General features: G+C 37.2%; 2 protein-coding genes across 6 annotated transcripts; both read right to left on the reverse strand.

Annotated features, from left to right (window-relative positions):
• Nucleotides 1-494: 494 nt before the first annotated feature.
• LOC106915319 (uncharacterized) lies at nucleotides 495-14,468 on the reverse strand. 4 transcript variants are annotated; one of them, XM_088000889.1, is made up of 3 exons: nucleotides 7,743-8,699; nucleotides 7,404-7,631; nucleotides 495-5,367 (listed from the first exon to the last, which is right to left on the reverse strand). In XM_088000889.1, the coding sequence occupies exons 2-3, from the start codon at nucleotides 7,519-7,521 to the stop codon at nucleotides 3,467-3,469; spliced, it is 2,019 nt and encodes a 672-aa protein (XP_087857015.1). In that variant the 5' UTR covers nucleotides 7,522-7,631; nucleotides 7,743-8,699; the 3' UTR covers nucleotides 495-3,466. The 4 variants fall into 4 exon arrangements, with proteins under 4 accessions (XP_087857015.1, XP_087857014.1, XP_087857017.1 ...); XM_088000888.1 differs by having other exon boundaries at nucleotides 7,404-7,641; XM_088000891.1 differs by lacking the exons at nucleotides 495-5,367; nucleotides 7,404-7,631; nucleotides 7,743-8,699 and adding exons at nucleotides 10,849-12,977; nucleotides 13,725-13,905; nucleotides 14,289-14,468.
• A 231-nt stretch (nucleotides 14,469-14,699) lies between these two features.
• Nucleotides 14,700-19,329, reverse strand: LOC106915341 (uncharacterized). 2 transcript variants are annotated; one of them, XM_014982883.2, is made up of 3 exons: nucleotides 18,871-19,329; nucleotides 18,536-18,754; nucleotides 14,700-17,933 (listed from the first exon to the last, which is right to left on the reverse strand). In XM_014982883.2, the coding sequence occupies exons 2-3, from the start codon at nucleotides 18,651-18,653 to the stop codon at nucleotides 16,561-16,563; spliced, it is 1,491 nt and encodes a 496-aa protein (XP_014838369.2). In that variant the 5' UTR covers nucleotides 18,654-18,754; nucleotides 18,871-19,329; the 3' UTR covers nucleotides 14,700-16,560. The 2 variants fall into 2 exon arrangements, with proteins under 2 accessions (XP_014838369.2, XP_087857034.1); XM_088000908.1 differs by having other exon boundaries at nucleotides 18,536-18,778.
• Nucleotides 19,330-19,633: the final 304 nt, after the last annotated feature.

The raw sequence follows: 19,633 nt of genomic DNA on the forward strand, positions 1-19,633 counted from the left end.
TTGAACTTCTCTCTTTTATTTTCTTCAGCGCAGCTCAGTTTTTAGCAAATTCTGTAGCTTTCGGTGTACTTCTAAATCTGCTCCTAGTCGAATCTTTTCGGGCTTGTTACTGCCTCTAGTGGCGGGGGGGGTGGATACACAACTATCTAATTACATTACTAAATCAGAATACCACATCGTCTTTATTATTTACTATTAATTAATTACTGGCATTATAAAACAACATATTTTTTCATTTTCTTTAGGATGTAGAGCTAATTAAATGACAAATAATAATTTCATACATTATAAATAATATCTATATATCTCCATCAATTATAGGAGGAACAAAAGACATAAGGAGACATGAAAGACAACATAATCAACTATAATAAAAAATACCATTTGCAATATATGTAAGAAATTTAATTGAGCAAAAGTCAATAACAAACAAATGAATTAGGTACAGAAGAATAACAACCCAGGTTGTTACAACCAGGGTTGTTAAGCAAAAATTCTTTTTTTTTTTTTTTTTTTACAGTGCCATGTATATTATTAAGAGACTTTTTGTTGGTAGACTCTTATATAGAGAAAAAAATAACATGAAACTATTTAATCTATCAATGAGGAAATTTTCCTTTGACTCTAAAACGATAAATCATATTCATGAACCACATTATTACACAGCCCAACTGTGGTGACAATACAAAAAAAGTAGCCTGCAGAAACTTTATGTGGCATAAAATGATGGCATGAAGCTACTACTCAAAGAGCCTAGATGGAGTAGTGCTAGCCATATGTTTGTACATAATGCTATTCCCACTTGTGCAGCTGTGCTCAGGAATATTATGCATGTGTAGATTATCTGTGTCATGCAATAATATAATTGCAATTTTAGTAAATCCTGCTTTTAGTACTGTGAGATTCTCTTCAAGATTATGGAATCTTTGGTGTCATTATTTATTTGTGACTCGGTGAATAATATGTCATGTTTATTTTTAGTTTTCCTTTATTTTGCTTGTTTTTACCTTTTTAATATGGAGCTTTTTTGTGTCTGGAATAAAGATATGATTGATTGAATGATTGATTGATTATCAACAATTTGTGAATAGAGCAAAACACTTAGCACGCTATAGATAAATATTATTTAGTTTGGTTGAGAATAATTATTGCACTGTCAATAAATGACTTCTAATAGATGTTCTTAGTTACCAGAACAACACAGTAACACCTTCATGAGCTCAGAGGTTCAAACTGATAAAGAGGATGGATGATCTCTGCTAAAATATTCCTGCCATCTTCCATGTTCTTTCAGCAAACAGTTGAGACAGAGCTGTTTTTGGTTTCTCGGTTCTCGGTTACAAGCTTTTATCCAACGCTGGCACTTCTCCGCATTCTTTCGGTGTTTAGGAAAAGGAATGAAGAAAACTCCCTTCATGTTGTCACGGTGACCATATCGAGAGTCACTCCGACAGACCCCAAAATAGCAATGTTTGGTTGTCACCATAGTATGTCTATTCACTATCTGACTCGTAAAAGTAAAAATATACAAACTTTACCACTCAAAACTATTTATCTGAATCAAACATAGCCGTGGCACATTCTTCTTCTTGTTTAATGGCGGATGACAAGGAATGTTTCGGATCATTACCGCAACCTTCTGGAATGGAGTGTGGATCGAGAAGCTAATATATTCATCTTAAACCCTATATTCTCTCTATTAATTTCGTAGCTCTGCAAAAAAACACATGCTAGCCTCAACTTAAAAAAACAAACAAAAAAAATTAAGTTGTTCAGACCCCTAGTGAGAAGGAATGCAGAGGTTGTTGCAGAGGTGTTTGAGGACAGGACCAGGGTAACCAAAGTGAAGACTTCAAAATAGACTTATCTGAATAAATTATTTTATTTCAAACAAGCCCTTAACAGGAGTAAACCAATATCAACATGCTTCTCCATTTATGTGGACCACAAACTCCACGATAACTTGTCTTTTGGTCACTCAACATAAGGCTCTTGTCCGAGGAATATGCCATCGACACTTTGAGCTTTAATGTTAGGCAATACAAATCTGAGGCAGCAAGGGACATGTGTGAGATAAACCAATTAACTGAAGTCTGTAAATTCAGAAAAATTAACCATCTGGACCAGAAGGTCAAATTCTAAAATAAATTATGCAAATCTCCTTTATGGAGCTAAACTTTAACAGTAATGAGCCATAATTTATCCAAGTACAGTTTTATTTGGGTTTAAAGAGACTCTATGGCAAGGTGTGGTAAAAACAGAACTCTGGAGGACACATTTCATTAAAATATAAAATTCTGTCCTATTGCCATGTCTCAACTTTTCCCTCAAAGTGTATTCAACACCATGAATTAAAAACAGAACAGGCATTAACAGGGCAAACAAAGCAAAGTCTGATAGATCAGAGGTACTCAAAGCTAGTTGATAACTGGTTAACATTTTCTGAGGTTCTGTTTCTTTGTAGTCATTTGTATCCTCACATGAAACATGTGTACACATGTTGACCGATAAAATGATGTGGCAAGTTCATTTAAATGTAAATCTTTGCTATTTACAAAATTAAGCTTTTTAAAATGAATCTACTTTCTAAAGATAACCCTAGTCTCGAGTTAGGATTCGCCCACAAAGGAAAATTGCTTTAAGGTAGATTTAAGTTTGTTTCTTGATCATTAAAATGTGTTTGCAAGACTGCTAATGAGATATATATTCCATTAGTGCCTAGGACCAATATATACATTCAGTTCCCAATATTATCAATATTTTGATTCTAAGAAGTGAATTTATATGTTTTCTTCTACAAAGTACAACTCCCTGATAAAGAGAATGTACTCCTTCCAAATTGATTTTGTTAAATCGGAGGCTGGTAATAAATTGTCATATTTTATATAAGGAAAATCAAACCTTTTTTTTAATTTAAAAATGTAAAAAAAATGAATTTTCACAGATAAGTCAACAAATCAAGACTATCCATTCCCTTCTTTTTGAATCATTCAACGATCAGTTCCCGTCCTAAGTACCCGAGAACCTGCTTATTTAGTTTTCTTTTTTGTTGTAGTTTTTATGGTTGACCTAATATAATACTTTCATATGTCACAAAGCATTAAAATTTACTTCCTTGCATCTTCCGAAATAAAGTGAAGGATTGAAAAATTACAGATTACGCTGGAAACCTTAGCTTGTAATCAAAGAAAAAAGTTGAGAACTGAATCGTCTCCAGTGTTTCAGATGTTCAACAGCAGCAAGAGATCTAAGAAAAAACATTTTGAAGTTCACCAATCACAAGTCTGAATTTCTGTGAAAGTCCATGGCCATTGCAATGAAATTCACAGCTGTACAGAGAAGGGAGAATGTGGTGCAAAATGTTTGCCATTGTGGATTACAAAACAGAAAGCTGCAGATTGAAATTATCATTGAGCAGCCAGAAAATCTTCAAAAGATTAGTCAACTGTTGGCATAATTGTTAGTTTCAGCCCTCGTGAATATTGACGTGTTTCTGCAGAACTTCATGTTGTGAAAATGCTTCACAGGAAACACCACACATGGATGGTTTCTCTTCTAAATGGAGTTTCATGTGTCTTTCAAGACAGCGCTTGTAATTAAATCTGTTTTTACAGACATCACAACCAAATGGCCTCTCCTGAGAGTGGAGTCGCATATGTCGCTCCAGCTGTATCTCCTTTACAAAATTTTTGCCACACTCACTGCAGCTAAACTGTGCACTGTGAACAGCCATGTGTGTTTTCAGAGTTCTGGATTGTAAAAATCCTTTACAACAAACTTCACAAGTAAACGGTTTCTCGCCCGTGTGAACACGCATGTGACTTTTTAAATTCCCTCTTAGAGAAAATCCTTTACTGCAAACGTCACAAACAAACGGTTTCTCACCTGTGTGAACACGCATGTGACTTTTTAGGGTCTCCTTCTGTGAAAATTCTTTGCTGCAAACAGTACAAATAAATGGTTTCTCGCCTGTGTGAACGCGCATGTGAGTTTTTAGGATCGCTTTTAGAGAAAATCCTTTACTACAAACGTCACAAAAAAACGGTTTCTCACCTGTGTGAACACGCATGTGACTTTTTAGGGTCTCTTTCTGTGAAAATCCTTTACTACAAACACTACAAATAAACGGTTTCTCACCTGTATGAACACGCATGTGATTTTTTAGGCTCTGTTTCCATGAAAATATTTTGCTACAAATACTACAAACGAATGGTTTCTCTTTTGTGTGAACACACATGTGAGCTCTTAGACTCACTTTTAAAGAAAATTCTTGACTGCAAACGCTGCACGTAAATGGTTTCTCACTTGTGTGAACACGCATGTGAATTTTTAGATTCCCTTGTTGGGAAAATCCCTTATTACAAACACCACATATAAATGGTTTCTCTCCTGTGTGAACGCGCATGTGAGTTTTTAAGCACCTATGTTCAGAAAATCCTTTACTGCACACACTGCAAATAAACGATTTCTCACTTGTGTGAACATTCATGTGACTCTTTAAATTCCCTTGCCGGGAAAATCCTTTACTGCAAACACCACAAATAAACTGTTTGTCTACTGTGTGAGTGCGCATGTGTCTGTTTAGGATTCCTTGGCGTGAAAATCCCTTACTACAAACACTACAAACAAACGGTTTTCCTGTGGTGTGGATCCACATGTGGTTTATAAGACTTTCCTTTACCTTAAATATTGCACCACAAATGTCACATGAAAAAGGTTTTTCTCCTGAATGGACATTCATGTGAGTTTTCAGATTTGCCTTTGTAGGAAATTTTTTACAGCAAACATCACATGTAAATGGTTTCTCCCCGGTGTGGAGCATCATGTGAGTTTTAAGAGAACTCTTCTCTCTAAATCCCTTCCCACAAAGATAGCAGCTGTGTTCTAACTTTCCACTGTGAATCGTCATGTGTAATTTAACAGAAGTCCTATGTTTAAATATTTTACCACAAAAATTGCAATCAAATGTTTTCTTTCTGGCATGAACTCCACTCTGACTCATGAGTTTCGGAGACAGTTCAGAGCTTTTACCTCGTTTGCAAACTTTTACTTGGTCTTGTGTAGAGAAACACAACGGATCTACATTTCTGTCTGGTTCTGGTCCTCCACGGTCCCCTCTATCAGGGTTTGTTTCCATCTGTTTAGATAAACTGCTGTTCTGAGAATGTGTGTCTCTGTTGTCTTTGGTTTTAAATTGACAAAGTTCTGATAGGTCAGGCTTCTCTTCATCTTCAATTTTCACAGTAAGCACCTCTCCATCCTGACAGAGGCAAACTGCCGCCTCCTCGTTAGAGTTTGGATCCTGCTGGTCCAAACCGGAGCCCCAGTCATAGGGAACCTCTTCTTTAATCACCACCATCTGATAGACTGGGAACAGTGAAACACACACAGACATTATTGTATGCTTACAAACATACTACATACTTAAAATCTTATTTTACATATTTAAAAGCGTGCATTTCTTTTCCTGAAATTTTTAGAAACAATTAGAACTCTTTAATATTTATAATTGCAGACATGTTTCTTTGTATCTCAAGTGTCCACTAAATCAAGCTGCCTATTGTGATGCTATATGACCAAAAGCTTTTCTTTGTCAATCTTGACTAGTACACTCCTGGCGCTTTGCCCATACAGATCACAAATAGTGCACCAATTTCCAGAAAAGGCACTTGGTGGGAAGAAGGGGGGTGCAAAACAATCAGGCTCATCAAAAATCATAATAATAGTAATCATATTACTAGTACAAAATATCATATAACAAAATACTGAAAATAAAAAAGTGCAAAATGTGCTGTTCAATATGAAGAAATAAATTACCGTTGCAAGAAAACCATTTTTCCACCGTCATCGGTGGCCATGCTAAGCCTAAGCATTCATTGTGGGCTTCGGTGTGGGGAACAAAGAGCAAGGGGGAAGGTGTGTGCAGCATGTACACAAGTATAATTGACAGCGCCAAGACCCTCCTCCTGGCTCTGATTGGTTGTTTCTGACCGGGAGTGGTGTATTTTTGCAGCAATAGGACCAAAAGGAGAAGGCAGAAGAGTTCAGTTTTCTTTCACAGATTATCTGTCTCATGTTATACTGTCAGGGTGAAGTAATAGCTTTAACAAACAGGTAAAAAAAAACATGCTCATAAGTTTTCTTATGAATAAAAGCTCTTTGGTCTATATAGACTAAGTTTGAAATGGAATAATTTTGTCTTTTAGCTAGTCACCATTTCTGAGTCCATGTGGTTTCATCAAACCACAGTGAGAGCAATCAGGCACAAATCAAGTAACTTGGAACAAAGGTGAACTGAACCAGAAGTGCCCAGCTGTCCAAGTGATAAGGCAGCAGTTCTGAAGATATCATCACATGACATATAATCAACCTTTGGACCAAGGTGGTTTGGGAGCAAGTAAACATATCGAACTTCCAGTGATAGAAAATATTGAAAATATTATCTTTATCTCTACCACAGTTAAAGATAAAGAAGGCAATTCCACCAAATGATAGCAATCCAGCTGACCCATGTGATTATTGGCTCTATAGCATAAAGTAGTCCTCTAAGAGCACAAGTGTAGAGCTGGCCAGCTGCTCAATGAGGCTTGCTTTACAAGCCCAATAGTTTTTAAATTATAACCAATTCTCACAGTCACAGCTTGTGAAATTGTATTATTGACAGTATTCATTTTTTGATTAAATGAATCCAGGTTCTCAAAATAAAATCCAAAAGATGACGTGATTTTATCATGATATTTAGTGTTCCCTCTCATTGAATGTAAGAACCCACACCCAGTTCTCCCACAGACTGGGTCTGACTCTGAACTGAATCTATTAAAGTATCTTCGGTTCTTTGGCTTTGTCACACATTTCAACACCACTCAATTCCCTGCCTCTCTCTCTCTGAATACTCTCCTTTCCTGTTAAGCAATTCCTTCGGGTCACTGGTGAGCAATGATTTTTGGTTCGGTTGGGAAAACTAAAACTATCCAGTTGATCACAAAGTTAGTTTCACAGTTACACCCTCTAAAAATCTGAACAACAATTAAACAATGAGATTTTCAGCAGCTGCCATGTTTTGTTTTACAGATCAAAGGGACAGTAAATCTATTTCCCAGTGGTGCAAACTGCATTTCTCCATCTGGACCACATTAGAACTGGTCCAGCTCAGGAACTACAAGACTTAGACTCTTCAAATTTGGACTAAATTGTTCTATAATAACAGCAGAATCATTCAAGTCAATATTGTGATTTGTGAAACCTTTATTTGATTTGTGGAAATTCAATAAAGAGCTACATTAGTGCTTTTTTTTTTTGCAACTTTTGTGGTCTGGGTGCAAAAAAGGACCTATTATTGGCCTTTACTTAACCTTCACAAATCACAAGATTTTTAAATATTCGAACAAATGTGTGTCACTTACTGATATCTTTGCTTTCTTGTGTTTCCTCCTCCAGCTCTGATGTCGACCCTGCAGGTGCGGGGCGCTCTGAGCTGATCCCTCCAGTATCGTCTGCTTCAACCTTCATCATCTCAGCCATCCTCAGTCACTCCACTTGGGATTCTCCTTTTCACAATCCTTCTTTTCAACCTTCACATGTCCTAGTAGGTTAAGGTTTCAGTCAGATGACTTGGATCTTCCTTCTTTCTGCTGCACGAAACTGGAATCAGAAACAAATCAGCATTTGATAAATAGTGCATTAAAATAAAATGTAAACGGCAACAGAGCACAAGTGATGCTGCAGAGCAGTGAGTCTGATACCTTGGTCAGAGGTTTTGGGTACACTGTAACTGTCTCAAATCTCTCTGTGCTCAAGTGGACAACAAGGTTAGGGGAGGTGTCCACAGACGGTGCGGTCTCAAAAACGTGGAGTGTGGACTCGTCCTGTAACACTACACCACGAACTTTCAGAGATTTAAACGTCAGAACCACAAACTAAGTCTGTGTCGCTAGCTGCTTCAGCTCCACGGTGGCTAACGGTCCGTTCACTGCCGATAAATGCAATTTACATTCTATGCTGCAAGTTTCGGGAGTAAAATTATACGAACCGCACAAAACAAACCTGTCGAAGAAACCTGTCCTCACGAAGACAGTCAAGAGGAGAGTACAACACTTATTAAACACCAACGGCAAGGGGTTTGTAAAGCCTGAATTTAGCAGACAAGCTAACGTTGTGACACTCCCGGTCACTAGTGACAGTCCAGCTGAGTGCGAGGCTCTTCTGCGCATGTGTGAAAATAGAACTGCATCAGAGTTTTGCATGAAAACCAGAAATAGTTGAAATATTTCTGTCTGTAGCTGCTAGCGCTTTTATGCTAAATAAGTTGGATTTGTTTCATATGTCTCTGAGAGATGTTTCAATGAAGGCAAGATAAGTTTATGTGTATAACAGCAACAGGACAATTCAAAGTTCAGAGTACATGTTCCAATCTAGGCAAATCTAGGCAAAGCAGATTTTAATCTTGATTTAAGGGAATTTTGTGTCTTAGCATTTTTTCATGTTTCTGGAAGTTTGTTCCAGATTAGTGGAAAATAATATAAATGCTGCTTCTCCATGTTAGGTTCTGATTCTGGGGATGCAAAGTAAACTAGAACCAAAAGTCCTGAGGTTTGCAAAAATATTTTAATGTATTTTGGTGCTAAGCCATTCAGTAATTTGTAAAATAAGAATTTTGAGGCATATTCTACAGCAAGTGTAGGACTTTAGAGCTGGGGTGATGTGCTCTATTTTCCTGGCTTTAGTGAGAAAAGGAGCAGCCGCATTCTGGATCAGCTGCTGCTGTCTGATTGATTTTTCAGGCAGACCTGTGAGGACGCTGCTGCAGTAATCAATTCGACTAAAGATAAACGCATGGGTGGCTTTCTCAAGATCTTGCAGGGACAGTTGTCCTTTAATCCCGAAAATCAAACTTCTATTAGTCACACTTATCGGGAAAAAAATGAGGATTTTATTACAAGCCAGCCAATTTTACAGACAAGACTTCTAGAGGAAATCAAAGACAAAGAGTTTTCCAAAAAGCAAAACACACAGTTTGTCTTTATAGGAGTGCAGGCTTCACATTTATGGCTTTGTTATGCTAAACATACAGCCGTGCTCAGCAATTTTATTCTGCAGGCACCTTATTTCCATATTTGGCCAATTGCAGCCAGCTGCCTGCAAGCACTTAAGCATCCATACCTCTCCTTCTGCGCCACTGTGGGTGAGGCTTCAAGATTAGAGGACACAAAATATGATATTAGACACTACACTAGTTTCTAATATGTGATGAAATGTGATGAAAATATTTATATGTCTCATCTATTAATTGGTACAGCAAATATTTTCTGCAACACAAATTGTAATTGTGTAGTAGAGTCTCAAACACAAAAATAGATGTTGCCATATAAGTGTGCAAACATTAACAATCACAAAAACTAAATATAAAACTATTGCAGATGTTCTAGCAAATAATGTTCATTCATCAAAATTGTTTATTATACAATCAAATGACAATTTGCTTTCACAATAAATACATCTGCAAAGCAGCACAATGACTGCCTGATATAAAACACATTTACCACTTCGTAATTAATTTGCTGTTGTCAATTAAACTCTTAGTGTTCGCAATCATAATGAAGCAGTTCATTTTTACGTAAAATTGTACAACTTAGCTTTTACTTTTGGCCTCCATATGCTCTTAGTGATAACTGTGTAGAAATGCTTCATGTAACAGACCCACTACTTTTTGAAAGTAGCTTCAAATGCTCCAAAAAGTTTCATTTGGCAGCTTAATTTCCTCATCACTGAACTATGAATGACCAGTAATGCTCTGGTTTGATAAACCTCCAACAGAAACTGAAAGACAAATATTTACAGTTAAATATTTATGCTATTACTTTCTAGGTTTAAAACTTTTTACACAGTAAAATTAAGGTTTTTACCTAAAGCGCTCTGACGGTGCATCCCTTCAGAGTCAGCATGAACATGCTGATGTACTCTTTGAAATGATGTGCAAACTCTACCAAGCTCGCTGATGATTGCGTGATCAGGTTCCAAGTACTCGGTACCAAAACCTCCTTTAAATTTTCACAATAAGAGCCTTTAAATGGACTGTTTTTTTTAAAGCTGCAGCCTCAATCCTGGATTAATCTGTTGCCAACTCATGATTTCCTAATACGTTTGCTTTTGTTAGTAAATGGAATGTAAATGATCAACTCTGCAAATCCCCACCTCTAAAATAAGCAAGAAAATACACGGTGGGTGCGTCACAATCACCGTACAAAAGACAGAAATGAGGCAGCTATAATTACCCATTTGATTTCCAGTAACAGTTCAACTCCTCACATCAAAACTTCATTTTCTTACAGACATTACATGTGGTTGTGTTGTGTTACAATTAGATTACTGTCACCATTTTAAAATATGCAGATTTTTAACTCTGGAGGTAATTTTTTCTAGATTCAGTTATTTGTTTACCGTTTCTATATATATGACATCTGGAAAATATATGGTTACAGTCAGGCCTATTCTAAAGATAAACCAGAATGTAACGCACAAGATAGTCTGTATTTTTCAGTAAAATAGCCACTATGCAACATGCATAAGCTGAAATAAGACTTAAAAAATACTTTAACTTCTACTAAAAATATCTACTTTGTCTGATAACCTTAGTATGTGATTTTTTTTTAGATATTTTCAACGAATAAAAAAATAAAAAATAAAAACAAAAAATGTAGAAATTACACATTTTTATCCTGTATTACCTCTATTTACAACACTGTATAGTGAAAGAATGTGACATTTAAAATGTAATGCTGGCAGAATGAAAAAAGCTCTGGAGAGGCAGAACAACGAAGTGAAAACATGAGTGACAACAGTAGACAGCAGTGAGAATGAAGTAAAATGTTTATCACAACTGAGAACAGAAAAGGAGCCCATAAAAAGCAACTGATAGAAATATGACTGACCACCAGTCCGTTAAAGCAACAACATGTAGGTTTATGCCATCAATACAGCAAACCTTCACAATAAGGAGCTGTCCAGGTCTAAAGTGCCCTGAACTTGGAATAGCAGGAAGCTAATTTATACTACAAACAGTAGCCTTTATGTACATAAGAAAAAAAAAAACATCAAAAGTTTGGTTGCTGAGCAAAATGTGTGTCCATGTTTCAGGCTGCGATTTACCCCCAACATCATTCAATACAGAAGGCATTATAATTGTGCTGGTGAGAATGTCATGGAGAATGTTAAAACTACTACAAGTTATACTAATAATAACTCTGATGCTGAAGTTAAACTGGATTCTGAGATTAATTTGGAGACAATAAGCAGAATATAAAATTTTCATTCTGCTTAAATATCTATTGAGGTTGCCACAATCTAATTAGAATAGGGTTTAAAGTGCTAAGTAGTTTTTGTATTCTTTAATCCTTTAATGTGAGCAAATCAAAATAAGATCTTGATCTTAAAAGTTAAAAAATATATATATTTCATGATACTGACCACCGTTGTTGACTATCGTCATAATCATTATTTTCAGACCTCAGTAACATTTATATGTTTCTGGAGAACATCTTGAGAAAGTGCTGCACAGGAAACACTAAACACAGCTGGTTTCTCCCCTGAATGGAGTTTCATGTGACTTTCAAGGTGACACTTGTGTTTAAATCTGTTTTTACAGACATCACAACCAAATGGTCTCTCCTCAGAGTGCAGCCTCATGTGTCGCTCCATCTGTATCTCCTTTACAAAACATTTGCCACACTCACTACAGCTAAATTGTGCGGTGTGAACAGCCATGTGTGTTTTCAGACCGCCAGAATGTGAAAATCCCTTACTACAAACACCACAGGTGAAAGGTTTTTCCCCCGTGTGAACACGCATGTGACTCTTTAGACTCTCTTTTAGTGAAAATCCTTTACTGCAGACATCGCAAGTAAACGGTTTCTCACCTGTGTGAACACGCATGTGAGTCTTTAGGCTCTCTTTTAGTGAAAATCCTTGACTGCAGATGCTACAAATAAATGGTTTTTCGCCCGTGTGTACACGCATGTGAGTTTTTAGGCTTTCCTTTTGTGAAAATCCCTTACCGCAAACACTACAAACAAAAGGTTTCTCTCTTGTGTGAACATGCATGTGACTCTTTAGACTTTGCTGTCGTGAAAACCCTTTACTACAAAGAGAACAAACGAATGGTTTCTCTCCTGTGTGAACACGCAAATGGCTTTTTAGACTCTCTTTTTGTGAAAACCCTTTACTGCAAATGTTACAAACGAATGGTTTCTCTGTGGTGTGGATCCACATGTGATTTTTAAGACTTTCCTTTACCCTAAATCTTGTACCACAGACATCACAGGGAAAGGGTTTTTCTCCTGAATGGACCTTCATGTGAGTAGTAAGAAACTTCTTTGCATGAAATCTTTTGCCACAATGGTCACAGGCGAACGGTCTCTCTCCAGTGTGACGTCTCATATGTGTCTGAAGAGAACTCTTCTCTCTGAATCCTTTACTACAAATATCGCAGTTATGTTCTCTATTTGCAGTGTGTGTCATCACGTGCAACTTAACGTGAGACTTGCGTTTGAACCTTTTGCCGCAAACATTGCAATCAAACGGCCTCTCTCCTGCATCGACTCCCACTTTAGCCGAGCTTGTGGAACACAATTTGGATCTTTTACCATTTTTGTGAACTTTCATTTGACTTTGTTGAGAAGAACACGCTGGATCGGGGTTTTTGTTCGGTTCTGATATTCCACAGTCCTGTGTATCAGTTTGTGTCATGTGGTCAGCCAAACTGCTGATTGGTGCTTCTGTCTTTCTGTGGTCATCAGTTTTGATCACCTGTACCTCTGATAACTGAGGTTTCTCTTCATTTTCTTTCTTCACAGTAAGCTGCTCTGCCTCCTGACTGATCCACAGTTCCTCCTCCTCTTCCTTTACGTGGGGATCTGGGTCCTGCTGATCCAAACTAGGGCTCCAGTCATGGGGAACCACTTTAATCACCAACATCTGATGAACTTGGAACAATAAAACACACAGGAGTGTTATTGACACATATTATTTAAAGATTACAAAATTAACATTAAAAATTTGAAAGCCATTCTCTTTAATTTTTCAAATCTAAGAAAATAAAAAAAACAAATCTCTTCAATATGATAATGGCAAGCATGTTTAAAAATATTTTGTTTCAATTATATTTATCAATTTTAAATTCCAGCAGATGACATACATAATAGGCAATAGGAATGATCCCTGAGGTACACCCCAAGTTGCATTTGGTGGAGGTGGAGATCTGTTGCAAAACAATTTCCACACCAACCTACGTTTTGTTAAGAAAGTTCAATGCAAGCGAGCCTGTGTCAGAACGTTGTGAATAAATATGCTTTGAAAAGAACCAGAAACAGGCTGCAAAGTGTGGTTACCATCTTTTCTACTTTAATGGTTTCTGTAATTACTTTATTTCTTTTCCCTGAAACTTGATTAGGTCATATTTTTGGTTAAAAAAAAAAGGGGGGGGGAGGGTTAGTGGTTCATTTTTTACTTATTAATGATCTCCATTTAAAAATAGGGGTTGCAGCTGGGTAGATTTCCAGATGAAGGAAATCTCAGCAGAATCTAGGGATAGATTAAAAAGTAATCTCAAAGGAACACAGGTCAGGGACCCAGTGAACTTTTAGAATCCAAAGATATAATGGCGGTCTTTTTGCAACTTCCCGTAAGAGTTTATTTACTTCAACCCAGATATACAAATGTGTGTCACTTACTGAGATCTTTGCTATCTTGTGTCTCCTGCCCCAGTTTTGATGTGGATGCTGCAGGCATGGAGGGCTCCAAGCTGGACCCTCCAGGTGCATCTGCTTCAACCTTCATCATCTCAGTCATCCTCGCTCCTCTCTGGACTCCCCTTTTCCTTCTCACAGTTCTTGTTTACAACCTTCACATGTTCTAGAATATCAAGGTTTCAGTCATATACGCTATTCATTAACTATTTTAATGCTCTCTGAAACTATAGTAAGACACAAAACCCCCACATCTGATCAAATAAAGTGTATTATCAAAATTAAACACTAACAGAGCTGAAGCGATGCTGCAGAGCAGAGAGCCTGATACCTTGGACAGTAGTTCTGTTCTCTCTGTCCTCAGCTGGACAACAAGGCTTCCCCACAATGTCACAAACTCCCAGTGTAGCTTTGTCTTCTGGCGTCAAACCATTAACATTTGAATGCTTCGAACTCTAAAACACTTATTTAAGTCTCTGTTGTTAGCTGCTTTAGCTCCACGGTGGCTAACAGTCAATTTTGCTAGTAGAAAACAATGACGTTATTTACCGCAAACTTCGGACAGATATAACCAGAAGGTATCGATGCTAACATATACGCGGGATATCCTCAGCACGACTGTCAAGAAGAGACTCAGACACCCATTACGCCAGTTTTTTTTACACAAAATTTCCGACGTTTTTCTCTCAAAAACAAAACCATTTAAGCTAACATTGCTACATCCGGGAAACTTCCTCTTAGATAACCAATGAATAACAAGTAGAGCTCTGACTCGAAAAACCACGTCCTGTTTCAACCTTCACAAACACCGATCCAAGACATAGATGATCAAAGATTGACTAAAAAAGTTCAGGCACACCTTGGTTACAAAGACATTTTAACGTTTATTTAAAAAACCGATTATTCCCATTTACAAAGGTTTTATAACGGTTTATCAAACTGACAAAAATTCAGTCAACATCTCTCATAATTCTTTTAATCAAAGAAACAAACTTGAGACATTTTCTGTTTACATTCAATACTTTCATCAAACTGTTGTGTCCCAAATACATTAGAATAAAAATATTATATAGAATCTTGTAAAAGAAAGAAGAGCTATGTAAGCCATAAAGACTATGTGGAATGGTCACTAGTGGGGCCGAGCAGATTCGGCCAACAATCACAATAAAATCAGAATTTAAGCTCAGTTAGCTTCTCTGATGCCAATCACACAATATTCACTGATCTGCACACCAATCTGACTGTACAGTACCTCTCTACTTTATACAGCAATATCTGTATAAAGTGTTTAAACAAGACCCAATGAACGATGGGGAATGTGACGTGCACCTCCCAAAGAGAGATGACACCAACGTGAAGTAAGGCCCTTAAAATCAGTTGTCTTGGTGGTTCAAGGTGAGGAAAGCTTGTGGATGAAAAGTGCCAAGTTGGAGTTTATTTGTCCTTTTCTTTGTCAAAACTTTTCCTTTAAAAGGCATTTCAGGATTTTACAAATCCAGATTTTGCAAGAAACTCTTAATACCAACACATACTTTTTACTGGGTTACATCTTGTTCCCCTCAAAACTTTCTTGAATGTTATATTTAATGTTTAATAATTTAAAGACATGTTACAAGAATAACTAATACGTCATTAATGTATTCTAGCTCCAATATAACTTTTGCACTCTCTGCAGAATTTTTTTTATCTAGCCACACCCAAGAGTTTTCAAGCCTTAACCTCCTTTTTATGGTAATTAAACACCATTTCAGTCAGACTCAGGACAGGACTTTGACTAGGCCAAACCACAATTTAAATTTTTTGTTTTTCGGAGGGGGACTTGCTGATGTGCGTCGGATTTTTGTTCTACTGCAGAATTCAAGTGCTCTTTGGTTTGAGGTCACAAACAGATGGCCGGACATTTTCCTTCAGGATGTCTTGGTGGACAACAGAATTCATGGCTCAATTTATCACTGCCAGTCCCCCAGGTCCTGAAGCAGCAAAACCGCTCCAGACCATCACATTGTCAAAACCATATTTTATTTCTGCCATGATGTTCCTTTTCCTGGCTTTTGAGGATCTTTTGAGATCTGCCCCACTTTGTGAGGCAGGTCCTATTGACGGTGTGGCTAAAGAAATTGAACTCATTTTTCCAAAATTGTGACTCAGGTTTGGATTTTTTTTCCCCCTTTCACAAAAAAATAAACACCTTCATTAAAACACAGCATTTTGTGACTAAATAAGATAAATTTGTCCATTATTCAAATTTATCTGATCCAAAACGTGTGACAAACATACAAAAATGAATGGGGCTAAACATTTTTGTCACTGCTGTATTTTCACCTCATTGCTTTGTGTAAGATATGCAACTTCTTTTATGAAGTATAATATTTGCATTTGGATATAATTTGATAGATTTGAGATTGATGAAGAAAATACTTCTTAAGAATTTCAGTACATTAATATAATAATGCAGCCTCATCAGTTGATGTCATTATTGGCTCACCATTTATGAGGCCAACAGCACTTTTAAATATTGAATCATCGCCAAAAAGACAAAGAAATATTTTTAAATACATGTTTTCCAACAATTCTTTTAAGTTTAAAATTCTATAATAATTGTTACATAATAATAATAATAATGTCTCCATTATTATGCAATAATAATGAAAGTATTATAATTTTTAAGTTAAGTAATTCTTAAGCTTAAAACTGTAAATGTGGAGGCATTATTATTCTGGAGTTCATTCTGGATCCAGAATGAAAAACTAACGGAGCTCCACAGAAAATCAAAAACAAAATCCTAGTAATTGAAAAAAGTTTGACAAACCAACTGACAATATCAAGAGTTGCAGCTTTCATGAATGGCCATGTGTCTCGTCAAATTTCCATGTCGTGAAAACGCTTTACTGCAAACACTGCAAACAAACGGCTTCTCTCCCGAATGCACTCTCATGTGATTTTCAAGATGGAGCCTTTTATTAAATCTGCTCCTACAGACTTCACAACTAAACGGCCTCTCCTCCGTGTGGAGTTTGACATGCCGCATCAACTGCGTTTCCTTCACAAAACGTTTGCTACAGTCGCCACAGCTAAATAGTGCAGTGTGAACCTCCATGTGTTTTTTCAGACTCTGTTGTCGTGTAAATCCTTTATCGCACTCACTACAAATAAACATTTTCTCTCCCGTGTGAACACACATGTGTCCACTCTGAGTCTCTTGTTTTGAAAATCCCTTACTGCAAACATTACATGTAAATGGGTCTTCTCCTGTGTGAGCACGCATGTGTCTCTCCAGAGTCTCTTGTTTAAAAAATCGTTTACTACAAACACTACAAATAAATGACCTCTCCTGCGCGTGAACACGCACGTGTCTCTTTAATTGAGTTTGTTGTGAAAATCCCTCACTGCAAACACCACAAATAAATTGTTTTTCTCCTGTGTGAACACTCATGTGCCTCTTTAGATGATGTTGTAGGGAAAATCCTTTACTGCAGACATGACATACAAACGGTTTCTCTGTGGTGTGGATCCTCATGTGCCTTGTTAGAGTACCTTTTGTTTTAAATCTTGTACCACAGACATAACAAGAAAAGGGTTTTTCTCCCGAATGGACTCTCAGGTGCATTTTAAGAATAGCTTTTGCATGAAACGTTTTACCACAATCTTCACAAGCAAATGGTCTCTCTCCGGTGTGGAGTCTCATATGTGTCTGAAGAGCACGCTTTTCTTCAAATCCTTTACCACAAAAATCACAGCTATGTTCTCTCATTCCAGTGTGAGTCATCAGGTGTATTTTGAAAGTTGTGTAATTTTTCAAACTTTTGCCACAAATATTGCAACTGAAATGTTTCTGTCCCGTTTGGACTCCAATCTGAGCAATCTTACTTTGTTGAGAAAAAGATACTGGAAATGGGCCCCTGTTTGGGTTTGGTTCTGGAGTCCTACAGTCATCTTCTTTAGGTTGTGTTTCCATCTGTTTAACTAAGCTGCTGCTTGGAACCCCTGTATCTCCATTGTCTTCAGTTTTGATCTGATGAAGCTCTGACAACTGAGGTTTCTCTTCATCTTCAGTTTTCACAGTAAGCTCCTCTTCATCCTGACTGATGCACAGCTCCTCCTCTTCCTTCTTTATAAGAGGGCGCTCTGGGTCCTGCTCGTCCAAACTGGAGCTCCAGTCCTCGGGAACCTTTTTAATCACCAACATCTGATGAACTGGGGACAGGAAAATGCACACGGACATTGTTGAATGCTCATAATAAAATGTTATTGTTTACATAGCCAAGGTGTCTGCAGACTTTTTCTAGTTTCTAATCTACAAAAAAAAAAAAAAAAAAAAAATCAAACTAAACTGTTCAAGCTGAATGTTTCCCTCATGACACATTTAGACAAACCCAATTTTCATTACGGTCTGCAAACATTTGTGAAATCTGAAAAATTCCAAACAGTTTCTGAAAGGTGAAGAGATGCATTTCACATCCATCTTGTGAGTATTATGGTAATTTTATGGCACTGTATTTTTTTTTATCCTTGTGGTCTGTTCAACATTCTAGCCACCTGTTTTTAAAGTGCACAGCAAAAATGAAGCCAAAATCTTTGTTTCGGAGCTCGCCTGGTTAGAAGAAATTTCAGCAGCTGGATATATGAGGGGCCCTCTAATGAACATCTAGCCAATTCAAGATGAATTCTGCCTCTGTTGCAATAACAGCAGTGATATTTACATATATTTATCAATTTGATTGTTTCCACAGTTTATTTACTCTTTTATAACTTCTGGTTGTTAATTTTCTCCAATTCAGACAATGTGTGTCACTTACTGAGATCTTTGCCATCTTGTGTTTCCTCCTCCAGTTCCGACGTGGATGCTGCAGGCAGGAGGGGCTCCAAGCTGAACCCTTCGGGTTCATCTGCTTCAACCTTTATCATCTCAGACATCCTCACTCCATCTGTGGTTTTTGTCTTCAACCTTCACATGTTCTAGTAGGTGATGGTTCTGGTCTTATAACCAGTAAATTCTGTCTTTCTGCTGCCTGAAACTGGAACCAGCCACAAATCAGCTTCTGATCAAATAAACAGATGAATAAACAAATCATTAACAGAAAATGTAAGTTGTAGCAGAGCTGAACTGATGCTACAGAGCAGAGTCTGATACCTTGTCAGTAGGTCTGGGTTCACTCTGCTCCAGTCTCTCGGTCCTCACCTGGACCATAAGGTTAGAGGAACTGTCCACAGACGATGTGGTCCTCCCCGCACAGTCTGACAAACCCAATAGTATGGACTCGTGTTGTAGCGTTAAACCACAAACATTTTAAAACTTCGAAGTCTAAAACACCAATTAAGTCCCTTGCTGTTAGCTGTTTTAGCCCTATTGTGGCTAACGGGCCATTCACTTTGCTAAGGAAGGCGATTTATATTATGTACGGGAAAGTTCGGTAAGAAATACTCACAGTAGCTCAAAATAAACACGAAGAAGCAATATTTACAAGAGCACTGTAAACTAGAATATGTGACATCAACTAGACACTTTCTTTTTACACAAAATCTAAGATGTTTTTCTTTTGAGATTTAGCTAATCCAGCAAGCATCGCTACATCCGGTTACTTCCTCCTCCCTGGCCAATTAGTGACAAGTAAAACACCTATTTTGTAAAACGATTTCCACTTTCATCCGTTAGTTTTTCAGAATAAAAGAACGTATCTGCATATTATTTCAATACCATTTTATAGACGTATTATTACCGAATATTAGTCACTATGATTACTATTTTGAACTCTTACAGTACATAATTACAGCTCAGGACTACAAATAAATGTAGATATTGTCCCGTTATCCTTATTTTATTTCCTCATTTGTGTCTTTTCAGGCATTGTCATAGATGAGTACAAGCCTCAGTTTGGAAGTGTTCAATATTTCTG

The sequence above is a fragment of the Poecilia mexicana genome, unplaced genomic scaffold, assembly GCF_051168715.1.
Source record: "Poecilia mexicana isolate PSO_F unplaced genomic scaffold, ASM5116871v1 scaffold_19, whole genome shotgun sequence".
Lineage (NCBI taxonomy): Eukaryota > Metazoa > Chordata > Actinopteri > Cyprinodontiformes > Poeciliidae > Poecilia > Poecilia mexicana.